The sequence below is a fragment of the Notolepis coatsorum genome (genome assembly GCF_963971535.1).
Source record: "Notolepis coatsorum genome assembly, chromosome: 1".
NCBI classification, from domain to species: domain Eukaryota; kingdom Metazoa; phylum Chordata; class Actinopteri; order Aulopiformes; family Paralepididae; genus Notolepis; species Notolepis coatsorum.
Window position 1 is genome coordinate 147,618,873 of NC_140165.1, and position 16,568 is coordinate 147,635,440.

General features: G+C 46.1%; 1 protein-coding gene across 7 annotated transcripts in view; it reads right to left on the bottom strand.

The window, feature by feature from the left end:
• The window catches only part of ncor2 (nuclear receptor corepressor 2), a 530,049-nt gene that overhangs the window by 100,900 nt on the left and 412,581 nt on the right, over positions 1-16,568 (bottom strand). For 6 of the 7 annotated variants that reach the window (XM_084332593.1, XM_084332594.1, XM_084332597.1 and 3 more), the window contains exons 17-20: positions 16,222-16,284; positions 3,467-3,609; positions 2,937-3,075; positions 857-1,286 (exon numbers count right to left, since the gene is read on the bottom strand). In XM_084332593.1, the coding sequence (XP_084188719.1) occupies positions 857-1,286; positions 2,937-3,075; positions 3,467-3,609; positions 16,222-16,284 (775 nt within the window). The remainder of the gene's footprint in view (positions 1-856; positions 1,287-2,936; positions 3,076-3,466; positions 3,610-16,221; positions 16,285-16,568) is intronic. The other variant, XM_084332592.1, reaches the window with a different exon arrangement.

Genomic DNA, 16,568 nt, shown 5'->3' on the forward strand with positions numbered 1-16,568 from the left:
GAGTGAGAGTCTCCCAGTCACCCTCAGGGGGAGAGAGAGTGAGAGTCTCCCAGTCTCCCTCAGGGGGAGAGATAGTGAGAGTCTCCCAGTCACCCTCCTGCCACTGGATGTACCACACATTCCTTGATATGGCCACAGACTGCCTTCTCTTGTTTACTCTCCCCATAAACACAGATTGACCCGACTAGAACATTGCACTAGGAAAACACAAAGAGAGCCGAGGTTCTGATTGTGTTTCCATCCCACATGCCTGGTAGCCGCCCATCCCCCACTCGCAGAGATACAGAAGCATGCACTCACACGGACTAACACTCTCAGATATTGTACCACACACACACCCGCAGAAGACGCATGGAGGTGCACAAACACAGGCACACACACGCACACACACACACACACACACACACCCTCCCTTTGTTTGCTTTGGCACAGAGGGCAACGTTTCTCTCGGCTCTGCCAATACATGCAGTCTGCTGTCATGGAAAAAACTCAACAAATACCCTGCAAACACGAATCTAATCACCACTCCCCGAAGCAGTCAGCCCGGGCTCTTTAACATGCATTCTTCACACACATCCACGTATGCACTTTCACATGCACACAGACCACAAAGAGAATCCCTTGCTGATAAGGAGAAAGATAGCAATTTGCGCTGTACACATAAGTGGCTAGCCAAATATGGCTTTGCCACCGTACACTGTAGCTAGGCAACTAATAACACTCCAAAACCTCCCCTGCTCTATTCAGTGACATGGACTGTGATAGTCCAGGTTTATGGCACTACAAGGAGCTACAGCTGAGGAACCAGCTCAGACAGCCTCTCTTCCTACAACCCCCTCCAGCCCCCAGCTCATACCTGTTCTTTTCAGTGTTGTCCGCCTCCTCCACCTCATCAGCGCTGCAGGTGGCGCTAGAGTCACTGTCCCCGTGGGAGCCCGTCTTGGGCCCATGGTCCCTCTTGGAGCCCTTGGTGGAGCTCTTGACTTCCTCCGCCTCTGCAGTGGGAGGCTTCTTGTCGGCGGAGTCGCTGGGTGGTGGTTGTTGCTGCTGCTGCTGCTGCTGCTGTTGCTCCTTGCTAGGCTCCCCCACTTCCGTCTTCACCTCCTGCTTGATGGGCTTGTCTCCGTCTCCCTGTACGAGGGGCTTCTCCTCCCCGCCCTGGCCCATGTCCGAGCCGTTGTTGGAGCCGGCCTTGGCCCTGCCGGAGCCCTCCTCTTTAGCCTTGCTGTCCTCCGAGGAGCGGGGCGAGGGCAGGCTCTCTGTGTCAGAGCTGTTGTTGGCTCCACCTGGCAGGAGGGCAGGAGACAAAGACGGCAGGGACATATCAGACGAGGAAGGCTGGCCTCATACACTAAATCCTGTTACGTTGCCCCTTGTCCTCTTTCACTTCCATCTCTTCCCCAGTCTCTCGCTCTGAAACCAGATTTTTCAAAGTGCCACTTTTCTACCTAATCAGGTTTCACTGCACAATGAGGAAGAACACAAAACCAATTCTGATGATGGACAAAATCCCCCCTGGGCCTCAGCGCTCCTTTGTGGAAATTGAGACTATATAGGTATATCAACAAACTACAGTGGGATTCTCAGGGTTCCATGTTTTCCATGGTGGAACATGATTCTACAAGCTAACATTGAACTATTGAAAGAGCCACGCTGTGATACGGAGCCTGAATCTGATACCAGTAAGACGAATGAACCAAAGATAAATCTTTTCCCCTGGTCACTACATTTCAAAGGCTATATTTCTACAAGAGACATGGTCCTCCTCCCCACACATGAAGTCAATGGTTTTTGGCATCAATAATGACCTCAGAAATGTATACTGGCATATAAATGATAAAAAGCTTGATCTTTCCGCTCATCTGTCAGCAAATGCAATGTGTCCGGGGAAGCTTCCAATCAATAGAGATCAGATTAGAGATAAAACAGTATGAACATTTCATGTTTCTTTTATTATAGTGATTATAGATTATATATTATATAGATTATAGTGAACAAAATGATCATGGTTTTCTGCATCGCCACCGTATTGTTAATAAAGTGCTATACTGTTTAGAAAGTGCTAATACACATTGAAATAATTTCACCACATGTTTTACAATGAAAACCAAATGCCAAAGAGAATAGTAAATGTAGTATTCATAGTACTCGATCGCAGAAATCATGGTCATAAACAACAGGTACTGTAACCAAACAGTAGGTGATCGTCATTAATGACAACCATGGCCAATGAGCTGTGACACTGTGTCATATTGTATAGCAGAATACATCACGAGAAGAGAATACTATGAATTAGTATGTGCAAGAAGAATGAATGCCCCTTTTAGTTTTTCGTAACTAAACTTAACCTCTTAACAGGCCCCCAGAAAAGTGGCAATTTTCTTTTTTAATTGAACTTGAGGACTGCATACTTTTTTGCAAAGCTTAGTTTTATACTTTATACTTATAGCACATGCATAAGCCTCGTCTCTTTTGAAAGATAACATACTGAAGTTACTAATGCTGTCAAGATGTGAACAAAATTTATATTCTCCTTTGGTTCATCACAATTTACTCAAGCCTAGTAACAGACACAATATTTCTAACACTGCGAATACATTCCCTGAGATCATTGCGATTTTCTTTCTGCATGTTTTGCCGACAGGGTGGCAATCTTCATTTAACTTGCCCCCAGCACTTACATAAAATATAAAACAAGACTATATTTCAGACCTAGTCATGGGAGGATGTAGTACCCGTCTTCCATGGCGGGTGTATTGTATATGCCATGGGTTCTTCAAGCACAGTGATCACAAATACGGTTATAATGGTAATTAAAGGGTAATACCAACCATCTGGTATAGTAAAACCGGTTTCATATTCAGAAAGGTTTTACATTATATTTGACTGTGGTTGTTTAGTCACCAGCATGAGCACAGCTGTATGCGGCGGCCTACCTTCTCCGTCCTCCGGGGCCTCCTCCTCGTTGCCGCTGGCCCCAGAGCCCTCCATCTCCTCCTCCTCCGCTGCAGACGGGGCGCTGGCCTCCTCACTCTGTAGGGCTTTGCCCTTACGCCGGGCCTTACGCTCTTTCTCCTGGGTCAAAACAAACACTCACTAAATACAACAGCCAGGGTTCTGAGACTCCATCCATAAGACCACTTGGTTGTTTCACTTATTTCACGTACAGAAACTGTCTAGTTCAGTGTGACATTATAATGTAAACGGAATACAGTGTAAACAGAGGGTATATTGCCGTTGCGTGGGTAAATTACACTTGTTCTCATTGAAAACAACAAGAGCTGTATTGAAATCACCTTACCTAGCTGTTATAATAACTGAAAATAGGAACCCCCCCTTCATTTAACTAGCTAAGCACCCTCCACAAGACATTCTGTTTACATGAATCACATCTGTCAAAGAGCTGCAGATGACTGCTGTTCTTCAGGACAGCATATTGCTCAAGTCAAACTGGCCCTGTGCTTACCGATTTCATTTTATGCTGCTGCAGAATCTCATCCAATTTCTGCCTCTTCTTATAGTTGAAGTAGAAGTTCTTGCACTGGGACACGGTCTTGGAACCCACCATCTTAGCGATGGCCGACCAATTCCTACCATACTGGAGAAGGCCTGGAACGAGACAGGCAGACAAGAGAAGCAGAGACTAGGGATTAGGTCACAGACAGAGACCTGACATGGGTGACATGTGTCCTTTTACTACACCGAGAACCACCATCTGCCTCCAAACATCTGGCAGGGAACTAAAGCCCAACAGTTTTGTTCCGACTGCACAGCCATCGCTGTATTGTGTCCAACATGGTGAGACGCTCATCTCACTGCGACAGCATGGCTCACTGCCATGTGCTTCCTAGGCTCGGAGAGACAGACGGAGAGAGAGAGAGAGAGAGAGAGAGAGAGAGAGAGAGAGAGAGAGAGAGAGAGAGAGAGAGAGAGAGAGAGAGAGAGAGAGAGAGAGAGAGAGAGAGAGAGAGGGAGGGAGAGAGAGAGAGAGAGAGAGAGAGAGAAGAAAGTGGGCACTGTCAATCTAACTAATGACATCACTAATTCTCACCGCTGGGGTTACTGTGTGTCACATTCTGTCCGACTTTGAAGTGACCCAGTTCCAAGAAGGCCTGGTCCTCTACCCAGTCAAGCACATGACAGTCCTTACACAAGAGTCTGGAGGCCCTGCTGAGCCCGAGCTGCGATAGATCAACCTGTCATGGGACACGCATACACTACAGCTCCGAGTGTGTGGAGTGAGAGAGTGAGAGTGAGAGTGAGAGAGAGAGAGAGAGAGAGAGAGAAATACGGTGTAGAATGTGCTCCAGTGTTTCTCCCTGAAGTCTGCAGCCAGCTAAGGGCAGCTCATTAACAGTGTGCGATGTAAGGAGCTAAGCTTACGCCGCCCACTTGGTTCCTGTGCCAACCTGACAGTTCCTGGCAGCGGGACAGACTCTCGTGGGGGAAGCGTTATCAGCGGGCAGCAAGCCAGCGCCTCCTGGGGCAACCTTGGACACGGGTTCAGAGGTCCCCCCACATCTCATCGCTTTTAATGAAGGCAGTGGGACAAGAAGCCAACAACAGTTTCGGTCCGGTAAATGTGGGCAGACATGTGAGAGTTGGGTGGCGTGCCGGGGGGAGAGATCAATGCCAGCGTAAGAGGAGCGACCGCATGCAAAGGTAATCTTCAAGTCTGAGCTGCCACGGCCTTAAAAGCCACTGTGCACCTACGACCTGTCAAGTGTTAAAGTAGAATGGGTATTTCAGTTGAAATATTCATTACAGCCCACGGAATGCAAGGCGAGGCAGGGCCTCTGAAAGACAGTGGAAAAGAAAAAGAGGACCAGTCGGCCTGACTCATTCCAAGAGGAGTGGGACACGTGATCCACACCTATTAACCTTTTACAGCCTCCCCCCTGGGGGGGAGGGGGAGGAGGGGGACCCACAGCACACAAGTCAACCAGACACCCTTCAACGCACCACAGCAATAACACTCACACACGATGCATGCACAAACACAAACATACACAGAGAGAGACTCACTCAAGACAGTTGCATACAAGCACACACACATCCGATCGTACGTGCGTGCACACACATTCGTACGTGCACGGTGCACACACACACATCCGTACGTGCACAGTGCACACACACACACACACACACACGCTTGGCTGCACCCTCTGAACCTGAGGCAATAACACTGCAATTCATTCAGCGAGAGTCAAGGGTCACTTTGTTATGACTTCTGGCTGTATGTAGTCCATTCAGTCGAACGTGAGCACAACAACAATCCCAAGCAGCTCCCGTTCCAGTGGCCTCCGGTCCTGGCCCATTGGCGCAACATACCATAGGAAGCAATCCTCCAATCAGCCGCAGCAACACTGAAGCAGGTGGTAACCTCAACACCCAATCAGGACCCTTTATTTCCATTAGCCCCTCCCACAGATGGTCCAATCAACACCTGGCAGGGCCAGAGTGTCTGTCCCCGTTTGTCACGTGCCTGTCACTCCGGCGGTTCCTGGCGCCCCTGCCCAGGATCACGCTATCAGCCTGTCTGATCCCTGGAGAGGCGGCAGGGAAGCTGTTCAGGCCGGGCCTTCCGACGCGCAGCCCAGCCTCCGCGCCCCTCCTTCCTGCTGCCCTGATACTTGAGCCGGTGTCAGGTTGACATGCTCCAAACAGCACATGCTCCTGGTCTCTCCCCTCCTTCTGCCCACTCTCTTCACTCTCTTCTCTCCCCTCTCTCTCTCTCCGTTTCCGTGAGGGCTTAGTCCGTTCCTCTTGTCGGTTTCCCTCCCCAATGGCGGTCGTCTGGGAAGACTTTCACAGGAAAGTGGGACTATGGGGCGGTGCTACGTGCTCAGCCTCTCTCTCCCCTCATCTGATCTCTCCTCTATCTCTCTCCTTCCCCCCCCCCTCTCCCTCCCTCCCTCTCTCCGTTTGTCCCTCCCCCTACCTCACTCTGCCAGCAGGCAGAGCAGCACACACACACACACACACACACACGCACGCATGCACACAAATGCATGAGTGAGCGCACACTCGCTCACTCAATCCTGCTCTCTCTCTTTCTGTCTCTCTTGCTAATACTCTGGCACACACACACACACAAACAAACACAAATACAAACTCAGCCAGTCTGAGGGTAAACAGAGAAGAAAGAGCGGCTGAGAGCAAGCGAGAGGGAGGCAGTGAAAGAGAGGGAAAGAGAGAAAGAGAGAGAAGGGAGAGAGAGAGATCAGGGCAGCTATACTACATAGACAATGGGAGGGAGAGAGGGAGAGAGAGAGAGAGTTGATGTTGATACCATGAGAAAGCATAAAGGCTTTCACATTTTTCCTGACTGACCTGCTTTTCATGTTGAATGTGACCTCTCCAGTCTAGAACAACATCAAGTTAGGAGAGAGAGAGAGAGAGGAGGGAGAGATAGAGAGAAAAGAGAGAGAGACAGAGAGAGTAAGGGAAATAGAGATGCTTGCCAAATCTTCCACAGCTACTGCCAATCTGGGTCTGTGCCATCTCCTCCCATCTCAGAGAAAGAGAGGGAGAGAGACAGAGACGGAGCCAGAGAGAGAGCACTCTGACTGGGAGTCCAGAGGAGAGGGTTCTCTGACACACAGAGAGAAAGAGAAAGAAAGAGAGATAGACCTTTGAACTGATCTAGTCCAACAGCCCAGAGCTCTACCTGCTGCTCCTTTAAATGGGCTCTTACAGTAGAGCAGGCAGAGAGGGAGGCGATTATCCAGCTGCCTGCCTGCGCCCAAGCAAAGCCCACCAGATTAGTGCACTTACATAAACGCCAGCCAAGGAGCGAGCACACGTACGCACTGGTACGCGCGCGCACACATACACACACACACAGAGTGAGAGAGCTCTTACTGCTAATCAATCCTGCTCACACAGTCTTCCTCCACACACACACACACACACACACACACACACACACACACACACACACACACACACACACACACACACACACACACACACACACACACACACACACACACACACACACACACACACACACACACACACACACACACACACACACACACACGAGAAAAAAAACGTCTTCAAAAAAGTATGCAAATGTATTCACTGTAGTATCATTCTCTGTTGTAACGATTTTAATATCGCCACGCTACCTCCGAAATCAATATTTAACTGATATTTAACTCACTAGATCGCCACGGGAAAATTGTGTGCACTTTTATAGCCCGGCAGAACAGAAGATTTGTTTTGCCTTCCAGTGTTCCAGGTGGGAAGCACAGCCCATGTACGAAGCGCACACTAGAAAATGTATCTCGGTTGTCTGCATTTTATATCCATTAAAATGTTTGTTACGAGGCAGGGAAAAGTAAAGTCTCTATTTAGTGTGTGTGACACCAAGGGGAAAAAGATAAAGACAGAGAGGATCTTTTGCTGGCTAATGTTACCAGGCAACCAGCTAGCAGCACAGACCTAGCTGGTTAGCAAGATGGAAGTGAAAGGACTAGAAGCAGATGTTAGCAGCCAAGCTGTATAGGAAGCGGCACAGGAAGTCCTTCATTCCGACAGCCATCAGACTTTGCATCACTGTGCCTCACTGCATCACTGAGCACAGAGTGACAGTACTATCTTCCTGGACTTTTACAATTTTACACTTGGATATTTCTGTATATTTTTACTGTATATTTTATATTAGAATGTAACATAGTATATCCCGGACCATATTTTATTCTTAGGCTTATTTTTATTCGTGACTTTTGTTTTTGTCTACCCAAATGTTTACTGTGAGCGATTTGTACTGCCAAATTTCCCTCGGGATGAATACAGTATTTCTATTCTATTCTATTTCTAAGCTAACAAGCTAATGTCACACAAATGTAGCTTGCTAACCTACAGTAGAAGAAGTCTTTAGTTTGTCATACAGATTAACACACACACATGCGAGATGGGTGACACACAGGAACACACACAGTAGTTGGCCACCATACTTGGCCAAGTTATGTCAGTCAGTGTTAGCAACACATTGGCTTCATCCAGGCGTCCACTATAATTAGGAATAACCAAAGGGGGTTAAATTGAGATGACCAGCTATCTTCAACATACAGTAACAAGCTAATCAAAGCGAATGGCTTGTTTATAGCTGCTACTGGGCTGCACGATTAACACATTCCCTGCCACGCAATTTGAGCATCTTATACCAGTATCTGCCAGCACTGTAAGCCTATGGAGATGTTCACCTTCTTTGCAGGGCTATAACTTTTTTAATTGTATTGCTAAATTGACATTACTATGGCCCATTCAACATCGATTATCTATCGTTCAGGATGTAGGAACGTTTTACTTTTTCATTCATAGATTCATATGAAAATACCGTCTAGAGGGTGCTCCAGTAGCACACCATGTTACCGCGCTGCGTCGCGGGACTCCGTGCTGCGTCACGGATCTGGTTGACTCCAAGTTCGATTCCCGGACTCGCCGTCATTTGCCGAATGTCTCCCCCTGCTCTCTCTCCCGTTTCACCCTACAACTGTCGGTCATGCTTGACCAGAAAAGCGATAAACGCTAAAAAAATAAAGTTTAAAAAAAGAAAATACCGTCTAGAATATAAATATGTTTTTATCGTTTTCTGCAGTAATTCCTAGAACGTAAGATATGCCGTTTGTTGGCGATACACGCTATATAAAAAATGTCAACTGTACATGATCCTAAACGTTATGACTGATCATGCGCGGATAAACGGGGGGGGGGGGGGGTCGTTTATAATTCCGTGATCGCCAGTAAATGCTTTATGTAGTATGGGTGATATATTGATCAGAGCAGTTTGCATGGATAACAATAAACAAACGCGCTGAAAATGACGTCAGCGCCCTCTTACCGTTCGACGATGAGACTGGAGGAAAAAGATCCCACTTATTTGACGGAGATCTACTAGATCCATTTCCGGTTTGTATAATCATAATAAACGGCCAAATCGTATCGATTATTGCGTTATGGCAGCGATCGCTACACACGGACGTGTGTATACAGTCCCGCAACAATATGCGAGTGCCGGACGCATTTGGCAGATGCACCGGAGATCTCCAGAGATCCACTTCCGGTTGCAACTCGCCGATCATCCACCAGGCGGCAGTATTGAAGCGTTGCAGAGTTGTGCATGCTCCCACTGCATCATACCAGGCTCTGTGAGGGAATTATGAACAACATGGCGAAAAAATTGAATATGATCTCAATAAGGTCGTACGCCGTGGATTCGCATGAAATTGAAACACGTCGTAAGCCGTTTCCGGTGTGGGATGTGTTAATGTTTTTTTTTTTAGCAAAATCGCGATTTGGAATGATGCAATTATCAAATCGCAAAAAAAATTATTTTTTATTTTTAAAAATGTATTTAACCAGGAAGTCCCATTGAGATACAAGATCGGTTTGGAAGAGGGAGGTAAGGGGTTTTAAATTGTGTGTTGTGAAGTTTAGACTTCAGAGAGGGAGAGTAAAGTACAGAAAAAAGGTACCGTTGGGTACCGGTATCGATTCCCAGGTAAAAAGAAACATTTTCAGGCTCGGTGTCCCGAACAGACCCAGTGCGTAGGCCAGATGCAAGCCGCATTTTACAATAAACCTCTGTGGGGCAGCTTAAAAAAATTATAATTATAATCACAAATTTAATCGCAATCGCAATATCTGTCAGAAAAATCGCAATTAGATTATTTCCCAAAATCTTGCAGCCCTAGCTGCTAGCACTAACAATCATACACGAGCCAGTCCCCTGTCAGTCCATAACATTCCAAAAATACTGGGAAGCATCAGGGCAAGTAAATCCGACTTTGTCTCTGGAAGTAGGTTCATTTAAAATCGCAAGAAATTGTAATGCTGAATTGAAAATAGATATCGAATTGGCACCCAAGTATCGTAATAGTATTGAATTGGGAGGTCCCCACACGCACACACAAGTAGGATGGGCAGAATGTTGGGGCGCCCCACGTTACTACGCTTGCAGCATAATCGCAACGTCCTGGGTTTGAATCCGGCCCAGGGACATGTGTTGCAGGTTCTCCCCATCTCTCTCTCTCTCTCTCCCAATTTCCAACTGTCCTGTCAATAAAAGCACTTAAAAAGATCCTTAAAAAAAAGGATGGGCAGAATCATGAGGCCAGGCTAACGGAGGGTTTGAGCAACATTGGGGAAAAGCAGTCAGTTTCCTTTCGGCGCCCATGTTAACTGATTGGACCGTTCAGACCGGACATGTCGTGGCTGGCTCGCGATCTTCAGTGATACATTTCGGCATCTGGTCTGTTTTTTCTGCATGCCGTGAGTGCCTCTACATGTGATTGGAGCAGAGGAGGCTCCTTGGGCCATGCTAAATAAATTGTTTGGTTCCGGTTGCCGACCGACCCTGCCGGTTTATGTGCGAGCCAAATTTATTTTATGAGTTTAAAAAAATATATATGTTCGATTTTTTTTTTACAATAAAGTTTCATTAAATCTTAGTAACAAAGTGCAGTCCATGTCAATAATGAGAATATATAAAAAAGCAAGTATTTCACAATATTTGCACAGCTCTCTAATATTAGGATATTTAGTGAGTAGTATTTAGGGGTGGCATTATTAATACTACTACCTTTGTACATTGTGGAAATCAAATCAATCAAATCAAATTGGAATATTTTTTCTCCAGACTCATCGGCCACAGGTAAGAGGAATCTAACGTTAATTCCAACTCGATTGTCCATTTATTTCATTGCAATCCATCTGATCAACGTATGATGTCGTACTAAAGAAAGCCGTTACTGACAATCAAGGAATCATAAACGACCCCCCCCCCCTTTCCTTCACGCATGATGGAGCATAATGTATACCGATCATATGCATTTGATTTTTTTTAATATAGCGTGTATAGGAACGAAACACCAATCGATTATGTATAATATGCGTCAGGGCCTATAACTCGCGTTCTAGGAATTACTGCAGAACACTCTAAAAACACTTATATTCACGACGGTATTAACACGACAATGTATGAATGGAAAAATATAATGTTCCCACATCCGGAACGATGTTGAATGGGCCATAGTAATGTCGATATAGCTATAATATTAAAAAAGTTATAGCCCTGCAAAGAAGGTGAGCGACTCCATAGGCTTACAGCACTGGCAGAGAGAGGTATAAGATGGTCAAACTGCGTGGCAGACATTGTGTTAAACATGCTGGCAGAGTACATGCATCCATGTTGTCGTGAAAAATAAAATAAAATAAAAGAATTCCCTATCCATTGTCACATGGTAAATTTTTTTATTAAAAATTAAATAAAATAAATTCCCTACCTACCCATGGCCTTAACACTTTGGAGACCCCGCTTCTCTTTGTGCATGAGGACACATAATATAGATAATCTAGCGTTTATTTGAAAACGATTCATAAATCAAGCGACAAATGGCACGATTTCTAAGGAAATACATTTAAGCTCGATTTGCTGGAGTTTATTGAGATGAGACAGAACGCTCTAGAAATATATTGATATTCATCACGGTATAAAATGGAAATGTATGTATGAAAAAAGTATCTGTTTCGTGCATGTTGACTGGAAGCAACTCATTGACAATCACTGTGTTATTTAGATCTATTGCTATTATATTTGATATGTTTTAAGCACTCGCAAATAAGTCCTATCCTACATTGGATAAAGCACTGGCACTAAAGAGCCATCAGCAGAGGGCGCTGTTGGCCCCCAATGAGTGTTAACTGACAACCAACAGGAACCAAACAATTTATTTTGTTAGGCATTAGTGTGAACATGGCATAAGCCTCTTTAAACATATACAGGTCAAGTGCCTGGACAGCAGTGCACCATGACTAATGCACCTGGACAGCAGTGCACCATGACTAATGCACCTGGACAGCAGTGCACCATGACTAATGCACCTGCACAGCAGTGCACCATGACTAATGCACCTGGACAGCAGTGCACCATGACTAATGCACCTGGACAGCAGTGCACCATGACTAATGCACCTGGACAGCAGTGCACCATGACTAATGCACCTGGACAGCAGTGCACCATGACTAATGCACCTGGACAGCAGTGCACCATGACTAATGCACCTGGACAGCAGTGCACCATGACTAATGCACCTGGACAGCAGTGCACCATGACTAATGCACCTGGACGCGTCTATGCTTTTACCAACCGGTTCGTGTTTCCGGGTTCCCGTTTTGCGCTCTGATTGGCCACTGACCTACGCTAGTACGCCCCCCTCGCTATGAGCGTAGAGAGAGAAATAATGCGTGGACACTTTGAAATGGGTACGCCCTACTGCCTCCAGGAACAGCTGTTTCCGCGTGACTTCATGTGCACTAAAGTTCAAGTTTAAAGTGCTTAGAAATGCCGGTTCATTCATGCTTTGAGGCACGCTTCCTGACAGGATTTTATAATATTGTATTTTATAATATTGTAGCTTGACAATTTTAAGAAACTACGCTCTCAGCTGAGAGTCAAGAAACTACGCTCTCAGCAGTCATCTTTTTTTTTTATCCACTTTTTCTCCCATTTTCTATATTTTCTCCCATCCCAATTTCGTATCATCCAATTCAACCCTCCCCTGTCACGGACGCTGTTTCTTGCCTCCCACAAGCCGCCTGCAATGTGGACTAAGTCATACATAGCACAAGTCCCCTCCGGTACTTGAGGTAACAGCAGTCGCATCTTTTCACCTGCGCACTCGATCTCTCAGTGGCGAGGAGTAACGCGTGGGAGGCTCACGCTGCCCCCGACACTTCCTGATTCTACTGCGCAGGCGCACCAACCGACCTGTAGGAGTCGCTGTCCACAACGCCCGATCCCCACCCATCAGTTTCCCACCCCCTAATACGGCCAATGTGTATTAGTACGGACGACCAGCTAAACTGAAAGCAAATGTGAAGCGCTGGGCTCGAACTGACAAGCCCAGCGTCTCCAGCAGTCATCTTATGCAGCATCACTTTTCACATCAAAACAAAAAAATTTGTGTGTGTGTGTGTGTGTGTGTGTGTGTGTGTGTGTGTGTGTGTGTGCAAGGGTGGTATTACACTGACTGAGAAAGTAAACATTACAGTTCTACTTTATAAAATGCTAATTGTAAATATGTTTGTCAATGTTAACACTTTAACTGCCGAAAACGCCGGAACTCGTCATTCCCCGCCATGCTCAAGTTGCCGAGGACGCCGTAACTCGTCTTTGATATCAATATTTCAAAAATCTGTGATCGAAATCATATTTCCGTTCCGGAGCCTTGACACACAGTGCTGATCTCCTCTCAACCCTCTAGCGGTTCAAGAGCGCCATCTGGTGGCCGATCGGCAGATCGAAACCGGATATCAACCTTTAACCCGGCAGGACTCACTCCATATGGGGTCCGGGCACTCGCTAATGTTAGAGAGACTCTGTCTTCACACAGTGAACATCGATCGGTGGAAATAACTCGAAAAAACAACATGATTTGGACGTATATACTATTATACAACCTGGAAATAGATCGGGCATTTCAACATCCCATAATCGAAAACTGTCTACTCCACGCTGATCGCCCAACGGCCCGAGGAGACTGGGGTGAGTTTTAGCGTGTAGTATTACCGTGTTCGATATAAACTGCTATGATGAACATATGACCCACATTAGATGAATGGTATAACGTTGCCCACGGAATTATAAACGCCCCCTCGCCCATCCGGTCAACATCAGATGACGTGTAGTAAATTCTAGAAGTACGTCCAGTTGAAATTTTTTATCTCGCACAGATTCCTACCAAACTGTATTTGATCATCAATATAATGCATTTGGGGCTATAAATCACGTTATGGAGAAAACTGCAGAAAGAGATGAAAACATACTTATACTTTAGACCGTATTTTAGTATGAATATGTGAATGAAAAAGTTTAACGTTGCTACACCATGAACAATACATATAGGACATTGAATGGGCCCTAATAATGGCAATCTAGCAATATAATTTAAAAAGTTATAGCCCTGCAAAGAAGGGGAACTTCTCCATGTTAAATAGAGCTGGCAAGGGATGGTATATCATGAATTTAACCTTGGGCAATCAAAGTGTTAATAATATGTGAAAGTCCACATTCCAGTTCTACTTTTGTTTTGATGTGAAAAGGGATGCTGCACTTAGCACTGACTGAGAAAGTAAACATTACAGTTCTACTTTATAAAATGCTAATTGTAAATATGTTTAAGTCCACTCCACATTACAGTTCTACTTTTGTTTTGATGTGAAAAGTGATGCTGCATAAGATGACTGCTGAGAGCGTCGTTTCTTGACTCTCAGCTGAGAGCGTAGTGACTGCTGAGAGCGTCGTTTCTTGACTCTCAGCTGAGAGTGTAGTTTCTTAAAATTGTCAAGCTACAATATTATAAAATACAATATTATAAAATCCTGTCAGGAAGCGTTACCGGCATTTCTAAGCACTTTAAACTTTAGCGCACATAAAGTCACGCGGAAACAGCTGTTCCTGGAGGCAGTAGGGCGTACCCATTACGCATTATTTCTCTCTCTACGCTCATAGCGAGGGGGGCGTACTAGCGTAGGTCAGTGGCCAATCACAGCGCAAAACGGGAACCCGGAAACACGAGCCAGTTGGTAAAAGCATAGACGCCACCTGGACAGCAGTGCACCATGACTAATGCACCTGAGATTAAAGGAAGGTATATCGTTGAACCAACCAGAACCTCTCAGAGCGCTCAGAAGAGGGAACCCCCTTTTGGCAGGCGGGGTTGTCGCCGTGGTTACACACTGATGAGAAATGGCGGGACCAGCTCCTCTTCCTCCCCCTCCTCCTCCTCAGTGGCGTGGCTGGGGCCCTGTGGTTATGGTTACATAAGCCCTTCATAGAAGCCCAGCTCCCACCGGGCTGCCTGGCTAATCCCCTGGGATGGAGCGCCCCACTAATCCCACTGCGGGAGAATGGAATTGAAGACATTAACCAGGATTACTACACAGGGCCATGTTCGAGCCGGGCCAGCACCAGTCATCACAAACCATCCCGCCAACACCCCTCCCCACCTCCACCCTGACTGCACCACGAGATGGACATGATCTCTAGATCTCTCCGGGCCGATAGATGCTTGTACTACTAAAGGGAGCGGGTTAGATTAGTCAGAAGCAGAGTCACACACAAGAATTCTCATGACACATCATCTAGAACTGGCCGCAAAACAGATGCCTCTCCTCCCAGTGAAAATGCATGTAGTCATGTGCGATGGGGAGCATGTGAGGCGACAATATCAGTTACACATGAAATACCAGCAAAACATTTGTAATTAAAATAAATAAAATAAAATGCATTTTCAATTGCTGAAATCCAAAAGAAATCTTGAAAACGGAATAGGCTGGCAAGCCTTTGCACTGAAGGCAATAGCTGTCCTTGTTTTCTTCATATTTGTGAATCAAAACAATCCACGTAAACTGCACTTGGCATTCCAAACGCTCTTCACTAACAGGCCTAAATATTTTTTAAGGTGTGTATTTGTGGAATTATTTTTAAGAATTATTTTAGAATTATATCACTCAACAACCTGAAAGCGTTAAAACCTCAGACATTTGCAAAAAAAGAAAAAGTATTTGACTGCCAATCAAGTGCAAAGCAGAGGGAAATCCCTGTCTGAGGGGGTGTAAGCACTGGAAACCCCTATGGGTGAAGAGGGAATTCAATCATTGACTGAGCTGAAGACTCAGACGTCTGCGTTATGCACACTGCACGCAATGTGAAACACGCCGCCAGCGCAGAACAAACAGGCACAACATGGGCCACCTAATATATGAATCAGCCGTAGGTCCCACAGCGGCTGCTCTGCTGCTGGGTAATCTTCAGCCAGAGACAATAAACAGGACAAGCTAAAGACTGCTGCGGTTGGAGTTGCGGGCTGATAAGAGGTAGACTCTTTAGCCTCCTTGATAAAAAGGCCTGTGTGGTGTTTTCTGTTCCCAAGTCACCTCGATCTGGAGCTACACAGCACAACTCCTGAAAGCAATGGACCCAGCGCCCAGGCAGACAGACCGACAAGACAGGACCCTGCAGCACGTGCTGGTAGCTGCCTTGCTTACAGGAAGTTACAACCACATGAGCTTGTCACTGCTCTCGAACAAACACCACCGAGTCTGCTACCTCTCTTTCCTTTGTCAACGCTTCAGTATCCGTAACAGCAACAACGGTGCAATCCCACTTCACAAGCAGAAGAAAGATATTTTTTTTACATTTTTATGTACCTTTTTTGGCAGTTTCCATCTCTTCTTCAGTCCAGCGAGAGCTCTCATTCATCTCCAGATTGGCTGAAAGGAGAAGAAAAAAAGAGAAGCACCAAGTCAGAGAGGGCGGGGGGAGGGAGGGAGGGAGGGAGGGAGGGAGGGAGGGAGGGAGGGAGGGAGGGAGGGAGGGAGGGAGGGAGGGAGGGAGGGAGAGGGGAGACCGAGTCATTGCTGAAAGTCAGTTAGGGAGTGACTGACAAGAGGAAGAGAAAGAAAAAAGAGAGAAAGAAGAAGAAGAAGAAATAAAATAAAGAAAGTAGAAGAAGAAGCTAGGGGGCAGAGTTGAATTTGCTCTGTGCTGGTGAGGT